Source organism: Tinamus guttatus, unplaced genomic scaffold (genome assembly GCF_059628265.1).
Source record: "Tinamus guttatus ecotype Peru unplaced genomic scaffold, ASM5962826v1 Tinamus_guttatus_pri_ptg000172l, whole genome shotgun sequence".
NCBI lineage: Eukaryota > Metazoa > Chordata > Aves > Tinamiformes > Tinamidae > Tinamus > Tinamus guttatus.
The window spans coordinates 6,681,679-6,697,692 of NW_028288706.1; the positions used below are offsets into that span (position 1 = coordinate 6,681,679).

Consider the following 16,014-nt stretch of genomic DNA (forward strand, 5'->3'; position numbering starts at 1 on the left):
GTAAACCAGCATTGCATATAATCAGTTTCAGGTGCAGAAGAATCATTTGGGAAACCCTTCCAGCACTAGTGAAATATAGCTGCTCTTCTGCCCTGAGTGGCTTATACCTGCCATGTAATTATCAGACACCGTTAAACAGTTTACAGCAGAAAATACAAAAATTAAAAAAAAAAAAAAAGAGCGGAGGGTGTCTGAGCAGTCGCTTGACTTTACGCTCCTGATTACTCTTTTGAGCATCTCCTTTGCAAGCTGTTCCTTTGACTACCAAGTCCTACTGGATCCTCATTCTGCATGTTCATTGCCATAGAAGCCAACAGGAACAAGCAGCTGTTTTGCGAAGCACGGAGTAATGGTCCCTGCCAATCACAGCAGCAAATGACTGAGCCCACATGTAGGGATGGGGCTGCTGGACATGGTGCCTTCCTGCCTTCAAAAGCTAAAGACGCTCAGCAGCCCAGGGCAGGGAAGAATCAGACCTCCAGATTACATGTGTGGAGATAGAGGAGTTTGGGCTAGAACTGTTACTACGTGTTCTTTCTTAAGATATGTTCTATTTAATAAGTGGGATGTCCTTGCTACCCATGGCAGTCTGTTTGCTCACTAACTATCCGCAGGGTGAAACACTTCTTAATCAGAAAGCCTGCAAGCAGACCTGGCTTCTATAAACCACAGAGAGCCCAATACAGGATTTCCTTGCTTCGGAAGGATCAGCTTCCGGAATAATTCAAATTACAGTCTCTTGTCCAAGTCTGCCCTTATTATAGCCACAAATACCCTGTGCTGGTGAACAGTAAAAGCTACAACTGGCTCATCTCCAAGTTGGCACATTATCCTTATCTGTTACGCTGACAGGCAGGAAGCCATGACTCTATATTTCCAGCTAAGCAATGAAATAGGAATAAAAAATTCCCTTGTATCTATATTAACATACGTTTCTGTACCGAGTTCTGCTTGAGAAGCTGTGAGCGTGGTGGACTGCGATCACATGTCCCTGAGAAAGCTGCAAAGAAAGCCAACCATGACATTGGGGAAAAGAAACGTGCTTCAGCAAAGGGAGGGCAGACATACAACAGACATATGGAAAGGGAATCAGCAGCAATTGCAAATGGAAAACACTCACCCTTGGGAAAAGATCAGAAATATTCCTTATGTTGAAAATGGAAACATGAGAACTCTCCATATCAAGATTATCTCAAGTCCTACGCTTGCTGTGCAAGTTCTATATATAATGTTACCTCCGTATGACAGACAGCAGTCGCACTGATGCACAGTTTCCAATGTTGTATGTAAAAGCTCCAGCCAGCAATCCCTGTGACGGCTCTCAGGGCAGCTGGAAGGCTAACACGCTGCGCTGATGGCCCAGCTCCCTGCTGCAGTGCGCTGCCAAAAGCCGCACTGCTGCCGTTGGGCCCTTACCTGAGCCTAAGGTGCCAGCAAGAGGTGCAGGCGCAGCAGGACACGGCAGCAGGGCCGAGAGCCTTCTCAGACCTTTTCTCTGCCATGGCCCCCAGGATTGGCAGGGCTTGTGGGTCCAGGAAGGCCCAGGGAATGGAGCGTGTGATGGAAATGAAGCCACAACAGGTTTGGAAAGAGTCAGGTAGAGCCAAATCTTGCTTATGCTTGAGGTGAACTAGTTTAACAAAAGCTTTTTACTATCAATGTGATTAAACCTGGATGCATATTTGTCCAAGTGTAAACTTGACCACTACTCAGATGGCTTAGCTTAATTAACAGTTAAGTCACTTAGACTTGTATTTGCTTCTACCCAGGAGTGGCACTGTAGCCTCCTAAACTAATGGAAACGACCACATAGCTGATCCCTAATTAAAGCACAGTAATTTAAGTGAGAATGATAATAGTTTCATTATACTAGTTTTAGCTTATGATGCCATTTGCTCAAATTTAAAATCCATTTAGAAAGATGGAGTCATTTTAAATAGGTCTGGATTTTCAATACCTATTTGCTGAACACGACAGCACTTAAGAAAGGAGAGAGGATATAACATAGGCTTCACGTTCCCATTTATTGCTTGCTTTAGCATGGTAGCCATGGTGGAATCAGCCCTCGCCACACGCTGGCTGCTTGGGGCACTCCCGGCGCGCTCCCTAACATGGCGGCGCTCCCCTAACATGGCGGCAGGGGTCTCGCCAGGCAATCCCTTCTCCAAAGGAAACCCATTGCCTGCTCCCACAGCACTCGTGGCTGCCTTTTAGTTCTTACTTTACCTCCAGGGGCACCTCCTGGGAGGCTGGGTCCCCCTGTCTCCACAGGAGGGACGCGCCGGGCCCAGCTGAGGTCCAGCCGTTGCAAGGAGAGCCCCTCACCACTGAGGGCCACATGTTGAACTGCCCATGCCCCTCACTCTGCCATGGCTGTCACTTCCCCGGGCCCCGATCCAACGCAAGCATCAACATCTCATCTCAGCGGAGAGATTTTTCACCATTTAAGAAGCATGAAACACTGAGGGTTGTCTTGGCCCACAAGGAGAGATTTCAATTCAGGCAGCTTCAGCACCAGCCTTGGGCTCCAAGATAAATAATATATCCTGTTTCTAGGTTAGCCTTGTTGGGTTTATGGATTGTAAGCCTAGGAAATATATTTAAACTATTGCTCCCAAACATATTAGAATCCAATGACTTATTCATGAATGAATCCTTCACTGAATTCCTCTCCATTGTTTTAATGAATCATTCATGAACTTGTGGAAACGCATCATATTTGGAGCCATTCACCAAATACACTGAATGAGCAATTTTGCACTAACGGGTTACGCAGACGCTGCCTCCGGTATCCTCTGACAGTTCGCACTGTGTGTCTGGTTGCTTACGTGTTACGTCACTGATCTAGCTTCCCCATTAGATGACTGAATAACAACACATAATTAGTCAAATGCAAGTATTTGTACAGACATTTCCCAAGTAACTGAACAAAATGTCCATTTACACCATGTCCATTGTCCAAAGAAAGGAGGGAAAAAACAGAAACAAATCTAACCTGTTTTATTTATGTTGAGCTACTCAGCTATCCGTTCCTGTGAAGCAAATAGCTTGATTTATAGCAATATCACCATCCCTCCTAAGTGTAAATGGCTCCATCTACAGCCAGGTTCCAGCCAACACTTGCTCGCCATCAGGATTCTCACAGTCTCATCTGCACGCCAGCGTGGCTCATCACCCCCATCACAAACCAGATGAAACAGCTCATCTCCAAGGACATTCTGGTTAAATAAAAGGCACACTGACCCCACCTTGGGCAGCAACAGAGATATGAAGTATTAATAAAAAGGCACACACTGATCTGCGTTAGCACAAGTACTTCTGTTCTCCCATCCATGAAAGAGCTTAATTGTTACAATAAAAGCTGTTATCTGTATTTCGTTATCACAAAGTCACAGAAGGGTTGAGATTGGAAGGGACCTCTAGAGATCATCTAGCCCAACCCCCTGCTCCAGCAGGGACACCCAGAGCACGTGGCACAGGGTGGCATCCGGGTGGGTTTGGAAGATCTCCAGAGAAGGAGACTCTACAACCTCTCTGGGCAGCCTGTTCCAGGGCTCTGTCACCCTCACAGGAAAGTTCTTCCTCACATGGAGATGGAACCCATTGCCCCTTGTCCTTGGCCACCATCGAGAAGAGTTTGGTCCCATCCTCCCTACATTCTCCCCTCAGGTATTTGTCCATGTTGATATATTCAGCAACACAATTTATTTCTTCTTTCTGCAACCTCTAGGAATAGGGCAGTGCTGGTAACAGTTACAGCTGGACTTCCCAGTAAGGTAATAATGATTTAAAGTAGCAACTAACCTTTATTTTAGAAGCCAAGAAAAGTCCACACAAAATCAGTCACAACATGCCCAGGAAAGACAAATGAAACACATAAAATCTGCTTAAGAAGTTACTTGATTTAAGGCAATTTCAGATGGGTGGCTAAGACTTCTGAAACGTCATAGCACACGCATCTGAACAAATGAGAGAGAAGCCTGGACATGGGTCCAGGTCCAAATATCTCCAAAGGCTGAATGGACTTGGATTCAGTTTGAATTATCCTTGACAGTAAATTAAAGGAAAACTCTACTGAATTAAGGCCATTACAAGAGATGGGGAATAGCATTTTTAGATTACTGAATGTTTACATAAGAAGCAGATAAATACTTCATATGCGGGAGAGCCCAAGAATAAGTGTTGTCTGTGAGGAATGGGATGCACATGGAGCAAGAACAGTGTGTGGCATAATAATTGCCAGATGCACCAAAATGTGCTTGTGGTTTTAACAATGTGAACAAACACTGCCAAGGAAATATCCTCTATAACTCCTCCTCCTGGCTTTTATGCTACATTTTTATACCTAACACATGCAGCTCATTTACAAAATTTGTCCTATTAGTTTCTCTTGACCATGATAAAAGTCTTCTCAAGTGAAATGCTGGGTTTTTTTTTTTTCTCCTCCCCTCAATAAATCAGAAAGACAGGTATTTTGGACAGCCGAAGGGTGTCCACTGGTTATTCTCATCATTCTTCAGTCATTAGAGCACTGCCTGGAACAAGTACTCAATATGAAACCACATCAGAGGTACATCGTGATGCATTTTCTGCAATAAAGGCTGCATGACATGCATCTTGATACCAACAGGAAAGCAAAAAAAAAAAAAAGCAGTGATGAATTTTCCTGTTACTAGGGCAACCACCAATATGAAGACTCGGTTACTACACCATTTCTGCTTGAATACCCAATCCATGGAGAAATTGAAAGAAATATTGTTGCATGAGGTCACTCCTAAAGGTTACTTCAATGTGGTAACCTCAGGGATGCACTTTTATTCCAATGCTTCTGCAACATCTTATTTGTGTGATGTAGCAGGTAGATCCAGATGGCTGCTTAAGCAGTTATTAATTGCCAGCAATACAAACTGAAAACCAGGCCATACTTCACCTGATCCATTTCAGATTTTTCCATGGATTATGCAACAGCTCACAGGAAGGCTCAGGGTTACTCACACTTGGTTAGGAATATAAATCCTCTTGCTAGTCACAAACCTAAAACATCCACTGTGTTAGAATTCATGCCACATCTGCTGGAGAGAAACCTGCTGTATCAGTATTTTGTGCTCCATGTTTCTGTATTTATGACAAATGATAAGCAACTACAACCAGATCTAGAGCCTGTCTGTAAACACATGTATCTGTCACTTCTCTTTGCAAGGCTCAGCTCTCTGACAAAAGAGAGCTCATTTCTCATGCATTATCCCTCTAAACATATGTCCAGTATCTTACTAGATTCTCACATTTTGCATAAACAGCAGTATTCGTGTCACTTAAAAATGAGATATATTTATTTCTCATTAGCAAATATTGCTGAGATATTTGAGTGGGAGGAAATGAAAAGCAGACAGTTATTATATTGAAAAAAAAAAATCAGCCACCCGAGAAGCCTTCCAGCAAACTAGCCTGTTTCTGCCAAAGTCAGGGAGCCAGAGGAGCCACGGCAGATAACATGTCACTCATCATCAGCAATTCACACCCCAGCTGGGGCCAGGAATAAGCCACTAAGCTACAGCTGCAGGAAGAGTCTCAACAGTGATTTTAAAAATCTTGCTACTATTGCTGAATAAGAAACACTGTAAAGCCTGCACACTTTTGGCATATAACAGGAGCAAATGTTATATGGTTAATGCAGATGCTAGGGAGGTACAACTCCTCTCAAAGGGCATCCTCAGTCTATCCCTACCTCTGCCACTTCTTGCTAGGGGACCACAGCAAGTCACTCAAGCCCCCAGAGACAAGGCTGGCCTGGAGCAGCCGTTCGTCTCCATTGCTCCTGGACTTACAGCTCAGAACAGACTTTCATTTTTAGTAGACCTGCACCCTGTAGACTTATCTCAGCTCTAAGACAGATACTTTTGCAGCATTCCTATGGGTTTAAAAGGACCAGTGTAGAGCCTTTGGATGCAGAAATGCAAGGGGGGAGGCTTTATTATTCTACAGACTTCAAATTCAATGCCAGTATAGAAAGTCGGTCTGTATTTTGCATGCAGCTTAAACACGCTTTTTCAGCATTACAGCAAGTGCCTCTTTCTACTCTTGTGCTCTACACCAGGGATCACGAGGGACCCACTGCCCCATAAACACCTTCACTGGTAACCCAGATTGCCTGACTGGGAGCACTGGTATATGCAGAGACATTACATCATTTTTTCCTGCTCCTGTTGTTGCCATTTTGCTTGAATAAAATAAACACATGAAAAGCACATTTTCAGAAAGTGAAGACCCACCCCACGAGGACGCTCGGAGGAACACTGCTGGAGAGCAAAGGCCACCTCATACCGAGGCTTGGGAAAGAAATCATCTGCCCTTTCTTCCTTTGTGCCTGCTCTGGAACATGTCTCTTCCCTGGCAGGAGGGATACATCAGCCCTCAGCAAGATGAGAGACTGCTTTGGATCAGACTAGGCTGTTACTTAAAGAGGGTAATTTAACCCAGATATAACGACAAAGATCAGAATGATCATTTGCCTCGGCATTGCCTGCCTTTCGTCTCCTACAAGCAAATGACTCTCACTCCACTAAATGTTTTAGCCATTTGCATACACAGTTAGAAGTCTCTGACTATAGAGCTGCCCTCCAAGCAGACTTGAAAGAAATTTGTGGCAGCTTGCTGGCACGCAGCTGGCAGAGCTTGCCCTAAAACGCACCGCACAGAAATTAAGATCACCTTCACCCCCTGCTGCCTCCACTCCGAGCTGAGCAATCACAGGCAGATGCTTTGCCCATGGCCATAAAGAAAACATAAAAGCATTTATAGTGCCAGGAATAGGCTTTACATCCCATAGTCCAGAAATGATATTTTAAATAGCAGAACCCCCCTGCATGCATGTTCCACTTGCTTTCATTAACACCTGGGTCTACACATGCCCAGCTGTATCATCAAACCTATAAACCATCTAGCCTAGACATGGGTAATATTGAAAAACAGATTTCTGACATGTGAACTGCTTGGTAGAAAACAGCTGCAGGGAAGGAAGGCATCGGGGCGAGGAGTCTAAACTCAGGGGGAGGCTGCGGGGGCGGCTGCTAGACGCACCTCCTGCTTGCAGTGTTGGTTTGCGAGAGCTCCGTAAAGCTGCGCTCTGATTTACACCAGGCCTGGCTGCCGCTGCTCACGGAGCCGAGCGGGGAGGGCAGCGGGATGGCAGGAAAGCGGCTGCTTCTCCGGAGAGGAGGCCTTTGGAGTGGGGTGTGCTGCATCCCGGGAGCTTTCTCTGTGATCTCGCAGGAACACGTGGCAAGGAGAACCTACAGCTCTGCAGCCTCTGGCCTGGGGACACTGCGGGGGCCTATGGGGAACTACCGTTCACTGTGGGAAACGAAGGAGCGGCAGAAACCCTGCGGGAAGGCCGCAAAAGGGAAGGGATGCACAGCCTGCTCCAAGCCCTGCTTCCAGGCCGCACTCCCGCTGCTCAGGGCACTCCTTCAGGAAGGGGCTCAGGGGGACATGTCCACAGGGAAGGTAAAAACAGAGAATTAACAGCTGCCTACAACTACATGAGAGGTATTTCCCAAAATGGCAGAGCCAAACTCTTCCCAGCCAGATGGCAACACAGGCTGCGGCAGCCACCACAGCCCTGCGCAGCTCAGGGGGATGTTATGAGGAAGCGTCGCTAGGGCGGGAACGTGGCACTGGAGCGGGCTGTGCCCGGGGACTCATGGAGACAAAGTCACCGCGGGGCTGGTGCTGCCGCGGTACCTGCGGCACGCGAGGCTGCGCGGGGGACTCATGGAGAGAAAGTCACCACGGGGCTGGTGCTGCTGTGGTACCTGTGGCATACGAGGCTGTGCCGGGCGGCCCGCAGAGCTGCTGCCGCCCAGCCTCGGCGACCCGCGCGCTGCCACGAGGGCAGCGTTTCCTCAAAGTGAAGGACAAGGATAAGCAAACACAGGGTCAGGGCTCGAATTGTGAAATGAAGGTATTTAGCCCCAAAATAATTTTTATAAATATCAGCATAAGGATATTGTCCCACCTATCAATACAATGATCTGATGATGGTGCTTTCTTAAGCCACATAGAGCCATTCACTGGTCCACTTATATGAGATCCGTTAAAACTGTAACATAAGACAGTCTTTCTCAAAAGCACTTGAAACAAACAGGTTACAATCATTGAAAGCACCTAACAGTGAATGCATTTTTGTTTCTGAAGCCATCACGTTGTTTTAAAGACCTGTCAGCCAACAAACCTTTTTCAATTAACTGTTAATTCAAATAACCAACAAAATCAGTCCCCCTCAGAACACAACCATCAACAAGCTTTCCTTTGAGGCAAATTAAATTCATCTGGGAGCACAACTGCCACAGCACTGACATGCGCTCAAACCTCTTCAGCTTTTGAACCTCAGCCACTCTGGGGTCTCTGAATTAACAAATGGCAAAATGGTACCTTTGAACAGTCTCCTCCCCAGGCACTCGCCTTCCTCCTTTAAACTGGCCAATATTTTTGACTTGTCCCTTTAAAAAGCATCACTCAGGAGACTGAAAATACCTGCAGGATTCAATGCAAGTGACATGCCACAGCTTTGAAGCAATGATAGAAAATAACTAACACTCTTTGGAAATGATATCTTCCCCGAAGTCAAAGGGCCAGGGATTTCACAGATTAAGTAATGCCTTAAATGCTAGGAAAGATCGAAGAGGCACAATCCACATTGCCCCCAGCAATAGAAATTGTATGGCATATCCTCAGTCGATGCATAGCTCTATCTTGCTCAAGCGCAACTCAGATTCATTCCAGCTGAGGATCAAGCCCATTACATCTGGCATGTATCTGTAATATTTACTGTCTCAAACACTGAGCTAGTCCTTGGCCAAACAATCTTATGAGCCTCGTTTCGCACATCACATGGCATAACGTCCATTCGAGTCATGGCAGCATCACCACATTAATCACTGTGGCCAGGATGTGATTCCTGCCTAGCCTGGAGACGGCAAGAGGCGAGCACACACTGCCCGTAGCCGTGCTGGTGTCACGTGAGCCCTGCCACCCTGGTGGCTTTCTAGAGCTGTTACTGAAGAGCCACAAATCTCAGGATCTGCTTTGAATTTTCAAAGCCATCCTCCTCCCTTTGCAAGACAGGGCTGGCATTGGCTGTTTGCTCTCCTTTGCTTTTCCTTCTCCAGAGCCAGCAGCAGTGTCTGCAGACAGAGCAGAGGTCCTGCTTCAGAGCGATCAGCGTATCCAGGAGAGCCCTACACTGCCTGGCTGCATCGCCAGCCTCTACGTAAAGCACCGTCATTACTCGAGTCCTTGATTGGGAGCATCTTCAGAGGACAGAGACCAGATTCTCAGACCACTGAGGATGAAGTTCCCCTCCTGGAGGTGAAACTCCTGATCACACCTTTGGCTACTGCAGAAGTCAGAAGGAGCTATCATTATTCCAAGGGGAAGTATTTAATCACGGAACACATTACAAGACCCAACTTAGGTGCTTAGCCTCAGGTTCAGAAGGGCCCAGCACCCAAAAGCACCTTGAGACACTTGCTTCTCATTCTGACGGTGCAACATTTTGCAGACCCTTCGTTTGCTGCAAATTCCTTTTTCTCTGTTAGGAAGCCGTGGGTCAGCCCAGAGTTCATTGAACATCGCTCTGATAACAGACTCACATAATATACCATATACCCACACTTCGGCCTCTGCAGGGGTGGCCAGCACTTAGTTCTGGTTGAAAGTAAAAAAAGAAACGGCAACCTTGCAGCAGCTGTGCCAAAATGGAGCACTGCACAGCACTTCCTCATCACTAGCCCCCTTGTAACCTTCAACCACCTTTTGCACTCTCAGTATCTGACATAGTTTAATAACTTTATCCCCTTTGCACTATGAAAACAAAGAGTAACTCCACTTTCTAGGTAAAACAAACAAACAAAAACAGCAACTATGAGTGAGCAGAAACATATAGCCATCATCACTGGCATGAGAACGGCTCATCCACGCTTTAATTTTGTTTCAGTAAACAACAAATCCAGATGCAAAATGTAAATCAGAGTTCTTCATCTGATTTTTATTTTATGCTTAGCATTTATGCTCGCTGCTAGAGACAGTTATTACTACCTGACAGCCTACTTAAAAGCACTTTAGATGAACTCTGTTAGGAGAGCATGTTTTCAGCTGCTGAGGACAAGGGACTTGCTATGAATGCTCCTAGTTACTGCAGATATGAGCAAATGCACTGACCTCACATGGAATTTCCTGCTATTTCATGTTCCCACCCTTCAGCCAAACTAAACGCATTAAAAATGCAATTTTTCCCTCAAACATTGTTGCTTCAAATGGGCAGCGTGTGATGGCCTCCAAGGCCACCCACAGCTTGAAACGCGGATCACATGAACGATGCTCTGTCAGCAGCAAATTCCACAACCGTCGAACGCCACCGCAGACATTTTCAGAGAATCGCTCTGTAACTTGTGCCTTTGAGAATTCAGACTTCAACAGAGTATCATCTAGGAAAGCACCACAGATGCTTTGTCTAATATTCAACCCTGCTGTAATGGCCAAGAGGGGAGGAAACGGCCTGGCTCTGTTTCTGCTTTGCACCACAGGACCTTTGTGCGTGCGGGGGCGCGACTCGCGGCCCTGGCTCAACGCGGCCTGTTCCTGCTCTCCCCAATCCAGACAGCGCATTCAACAACGATGGTGTCCCGTGCTGCCCCCTGCTACTACAGCCTCTACAATGGAGTATTCACCAAGCAACCTCCTCCCCTGCCTTTTCACTCAATTAGCAACGTCCACAACTTGCATAACCGCAAGGTATTTTCAAGTAAGTTTTAGTTCTACTTTATCAAACAATTCTACATCACAGACAGACTCAATACTTTGTCACTTTTGTTAATGAATAGTCTCAAAATCAGGTTCTCAGAAACTTCCCGAGCAATCACACTCAAGCACTGCATGTTCTTTTGGCACTTGCTACCCCTCTAGCTGCTCTAATTAACTACTCTTGTGGTGATTCTTCCCAAGTTACCTATTCATTTTCCATGTGCACCATATCAAATCTGTTAGTGAAATTAAGATAAGAAGTCTGGTATGATTTTTGTTTAAAGAATTGGTCAAATTAGGATTTAGATTACATGTTAGTCTAGTAAAACCCATCTTTAGGAAACTCATGTTTACATGCACAGTTTGCAACTGCCCGGGGCTGAGATGAGGGGAAAGAAAATGAGAAGCCCTTAGAGCTCGTTTCGTATTGCTCAGCCCTGAGGAATCAGTGACTTAGCTTCAAGTTTCCAGAATCAAGTTATTCCAGTGGACGTGCAAGTCGGTCACAGATAAACAACCAAACACTACTGTGGTTAGAAAGTTTAAGTAACATCAGTAGCTTGAGTTTAACCAGGCCAGATTTGCAATGGTGTGATAGGAATTATTCTTAAAGAATGCACAAACCATCATTCACGATAAATCATAAAAAATAAGACTTGCTGTATTAAGATTTAACTGTCAGTCCAAATTCCTTCACAAAAAAATAAAAATAAAAATAAATCTCTCCCAGAAACCCTTCATGTTAAACCTGTATCTGTGCAGATCCTTCTATAACAAGGCTACACAAAAGATTTAGAGATGTACCTGGAGTATATGTTGTCTGACACCTTACCAAACTCCCAGATGAAGAGTCCTGCATTCCTGCTAAACACTCCATATTTCTTATCCTCCTCTGGTTTCAAAGCATCTACAAAGTCCATGCATCTGGATGTGCCAGGCAGAATTCAAGATTGGCAACGCTGGCACCACTCTTCACAACAGTTGTGGGAAACACTGCTACTGTTTTATGTCCAAGTTCCCAGTTCTTTCATTTTAAACTAGGTTTATTTAACCTCCACAGTTGACCTGTTCAGTTAGTCATAGCTAAAAAATATTGCAGTTTTAGTAGGTGAGACAGCTTACGATAGTTGAGAAAGCCTTGTCTGACCAAAGTCTTAGGAACAATATTATTCAGAGGCCTTCCCTTGGCACAGTCAAAAATCATACTTCTCAACTGTAAGAATGCAAGCCTTTTGCAGGGACTTTTTATGTTTTTATCAGCATCTTTTATATTCTCCATATGCATTTGTAAAGTCATTTTGCTTCCATCATGATGCTGTAGGAAAGCATGTCCAGGAAGTTCTTAAGACATAAAGAGCAATAGAAGCAATTACTTTCTCAAATCCTGTCCGCTTTGGCACTGGAAATCATATCCATGTCTCCATCTCAAAAATGGAGTAGTTGGTCCAGTAGACAGAAGCAAGCTTAACAATTCCTACCTCCTTATAAATTTAATCAATCATGTTTTAAAATAATAGCAAAAGGAATCAAAACTCAACCCTTCTCTCTGCCTGCTTGGAACCTATAACAATTTATAGCTCCAGCCTCTCAAACGTGTTGAGGGAAGTCTCATTCCCTACTGGGTTAAGATTAATTAATTACATTGCTGTTTTCTTAACTGGATCTTGTTATCTCTGGTCAGTGTTAAGAGAGCAGATATACACAGAGCTGTCTTGTGTATTTCTACTGCTCTGTGCCAAGATGTCAGCAAGAAATATGGGGAAATTGGTTCTTGTTTCTACACTGGGAAGACCAGAGTCCTTACTCAAAAGCCACTTAAGTCTAGATGCAGAGAGAGATAATCTTAAAAGGTGTAACAAAATACTAGATGCAATTCTGCAGGTGCTCCAAATGGCTCTGCCCACCTGCTTTGTATCAGGAGTCTGTTCCTTCTGCACACACTCAGGACAAAATCAGGTAAATAGAAAATCTGACTAAATAAAGAAAAAGGAATCGAGCTTAAAAATAATAAATAAAAAGCTTTCAAATGAAAGTCTTATAATAACCAAACTTTATTCAAGACAGACTGAAAATAAATAATTAATAGGATTTCATTTACTCACCCTTAAAACAGAAGTCAGAAATGTCCTACTTAGCATAACTATCTTAAGGTAATAGGTTCCAACTTATTTTGAATAAACATAAATGTGAAGGCAACAGAGAAGGCATTTTCCATTTTTTATACAGGTATATACATGATTTGCATACATATATTTCTACTGCCACCTTTTGAACAGCTTCAGAAGAGCGAGCTTTAGCTCATACAGACACAATTTTGCCATCTTCACTCACACTGAGTTCCACTGACCTTAGTGCACACACTTATTGCACAGGTGGTCGATATGAGAAAAGCCTAATCAGATGTTTCACAAAGAAAATTTTTAAAGTCCTTATAAAATAACTAATAGTCTTCCACAATTGCACACACTTTTGTGTCATAATTTATTACCACAGTCACTATGGAAAATATCACTAAATTCTTTCTGATAAAAATATAGCAGCTTTGCATCCAAGCTGTATGGCTGTCTTCAAAACTGAGTAAGCTGGTGCCTGCAAAAGAAACAATACAAGATAAAATACATCTAAGTGTTCAGTAACATGTTTTGTTTGAGACAAAACTGTGGTAAGCCACAGTTATCATTATCTTGATAATATATCTATATTTGTAATTTCAGTCATCCTAAGTAAAACTTAAGAAAAGTCATCTTTACACAAATCTCCACAAAACATAAGTCCACAAATTTAATTCAAGAGGGGAAAAGAAAAAAAAAGTTGGGAATTCACAATTTCCTCCTATGAGCACAGATTTTGATTCAGAACTTCAGCTTTCCTAACACAGTTGTATCTGACTACCAAGATGATGCCTTAATTTCCCCACTGTATGGAAAGAACTAAATATTTTTGAGATATGACTAAATAAAAACTTTAAATAAAAAAAAAGCAAATCTGAGCAGAGGGCACTTCTCAGGAAAACAAACATCACTTTAACATTTGATGCAAGTTCAAACTGATTTAATTCTGTTCTAGAAAAATAAAAGTTGTAAGAGGTAGTGCCACTTCAGTTATCTTGCATCTAACCACATCAGTTATCTTTCTATCAGGAAAGAATCCAAGTATTATTTTTTATTTCTCACAACTAAGGAACATTATCACACCTAGATCCTTGCTAACAGCACCAGTGAGTTAACACTGAACTTACTGATTCTGCGTTGTGTTCTAGCCCAATGTCATGGTGCTCCAGTTCATCATCCCGAAACTGCTTTATTACCTTTAAAAGGAGTAAGTAATTAGTAGGTTTACCGTACACAGAAATCAAAGCAGCTAGGAAAAAAAAAAAGAAAAAAAAATGTTAGGTTATTAGCCTTTACTTTTATAAGCAATGTTTCCCTCATACGTCAGCACAGGCTGGGTTACTTCAGATACTGTGTCTGCAACAAGAGGACAATTTGGGAGCAGAAAGACTTGGCCACAAGTTAAACTATGCACAGCTGAGCAGACCCCGGAGCAAGCGGCGCACCAGGGAGCTCAGTGTGGGCTGCAGCAGAAACACCTCCTCTCTCACAAGTATCTACAAAAATGCGACCCAATTTTATGCTTAAGATAGTTGTGAGTTACTTTTCTTGCAGATCTAATAAACATTGACTCCCTTCACACTCTGTATTCAAAACCTGAATAATTCAATTATATCCAGTATAACCATTACTATGTAATTCATCACACCACTTTCTTTTATTTTGCTCTTCCTTTCAGTTAAGCGTAATTAAAAAAAAATACAACTATTCAAATAAAAATACTGAATTAAGTGCTAGTTAAATACTAGCCTAACACATTTTGATGTTTCATCAATTTAGAATTGCTGAAGGAACAACTATCCTTTTAATTTAAGGTTTCTGTTGCTTTCAGAAATCTAGTTTGTAGAACATAAAGGCCTGCTATAAATTCTGACACACTGTCCTAAGTCTCATTACATCAATCAATCAAACTCCTTTTACATTATAGTCCCATACCTGCAATAATTCTCTGTACTTTTCTGGATCTTCCTCCATAAGAGTTCTGATCTGATTATTGTAGTGATTGGATATGCTCTCCTCCACTGCCACCGTGCAAGCCATCGCACCTTTCTTTCCAAGTAAGGCACTTCCAGCTCCTATGAGGGTGGTACAAACACATCCAAACAATGAAACCCAGAGCAACACAAACAATTTATACATTCAAAGAGTTCATAAAACAACAACAATAATAATCCAAGCTCACCTAAAACAAAGCCTGCTACATTCCAGATAGGCAGTAAAACAGTAGGTCGAACTCTGTATGCAACCATCAGCTCATTAAATTTTTTTAGGTGCTCTTTTTCTTGATTCCACATTTGCTGAAACAGAACCGAATCACAGTAAAGCAGACCACGGAGAAGTGTGACCCTTGAACAAAGCCAATCACAGAAACAAAACATGCAGCTCAGGCCGCGCTAACTCTAGCGCTAACTCTCTGCCGTGCACAAAGGAAACAGGAGGAAGGGCAACACCTGCAGATACCCGGGCGCTCACCTGTATGAGCGGCCCCACCGCCGACCTGCCCAGCACGGCCATCTGCCCCGCGTAGATGCGGTTCGCGCCGTACTCGCCGGCGTGGTCCACGCGGATGATGCGCCCCACGAGCGCCGCGTTGGTGGCGCCCGCGCTCACCCCGCCGCGCGGCCCGGACGAAGCGGCCCTCGCGGGCCAGCGCCACCCGCCGCCGGGACCTGCCGGAGAGACACGGGTGAGGGCGGCTCCGCGGCGGCAGCGCGGGGCACCGGGGCCGCCCCGAGCCCGTACCGGCCCCGCCGCAGAGCGGCCGCAGCGCCACCCGCGCCGCCGCCATCGCGCTGACCCCGCCGCCTCCTCGAGCGCCTCGCAACGTCATCACCCACCGCCGGCCGAGCGCCCGCGCTCCGCCCCCGCCCCTCCCCACCGCGCCTCCCATTGGCTACCTGGCCCTCCTCCGCGGCTCTGGGTTGGGCAGTGAGGTTGTCAGTCAGAGCTGGCGTGCCCCGGTTCCCACGGCAACCGTGTGACGCGCCGCGCTCAGGAGAGCGGCGCCAACAAGCGGCTGTTCTCAACAGTGACGGAAAGAGGAATATATAAAACGGAGTCGTTTATTACCTTCTTGAAAAAGGAGACAGAAAAAGTTCCAAAA

General features: G+C 44.6%; 1 protein-coding gene across 1 annotated transcript; it reads right to left on the bottom strand.

Moving 5' to 3' along the window:
- Positions 1-13,264: 13,264 nt before the first annotated feature.
- Positions 13,265-15,717, bottom strand: COQ7 (coenzyme Q7, hydroxylase). Its single transcript, XM_088522993.1, has 6 exons — positions 15,654-15,717; positions 15,384-15,580; positions 15,094-15,208; positions 14,847-14,986; positions 14,039-14,107; positions 13,265-13,389 (listed from the first exon to the last, which is right to left on the bottom strand). The coding sequence occupies exons 1-6, from the start codon at positions 15,697-15,699 to the stop codon at positions 13,312-13,314; spliced, it is 645 nt and encodes a 214-aa protein (XP_088379119.1). The 5' UTR covers positions 15,700-15,717; the 3' UTR covers positions 13,265-13,311.
- Positions 15,718-16,014: the final 297 nt, after the last annotated feature.

Bases quoted from the DNA above. Each gene is read 5' to 3' on its own strand.
- COQ7 (XM_088522993.1), bottom strand. From the start codon at position 15,699: ATGGCGGCGGCGCGGGTGGCGCTGCGGCCGCTCTGCGGCGGGGCCG. The intron at 15,209-15,383 runs GTGAGCGCCCGG...GTTCTGTTTCAG, and splicing joins CGGTGGGGCCGCTCATACAG to CAAATGTGGAATCAAGAAAA. The intron at 14,987-15,093 runs GTGAGCTTGGAT...CCACCCTCATAG, and splicing joins TGTAGCAGGCTTTGTTTTAG to GAGCTGGAAGTGCCTTACTT.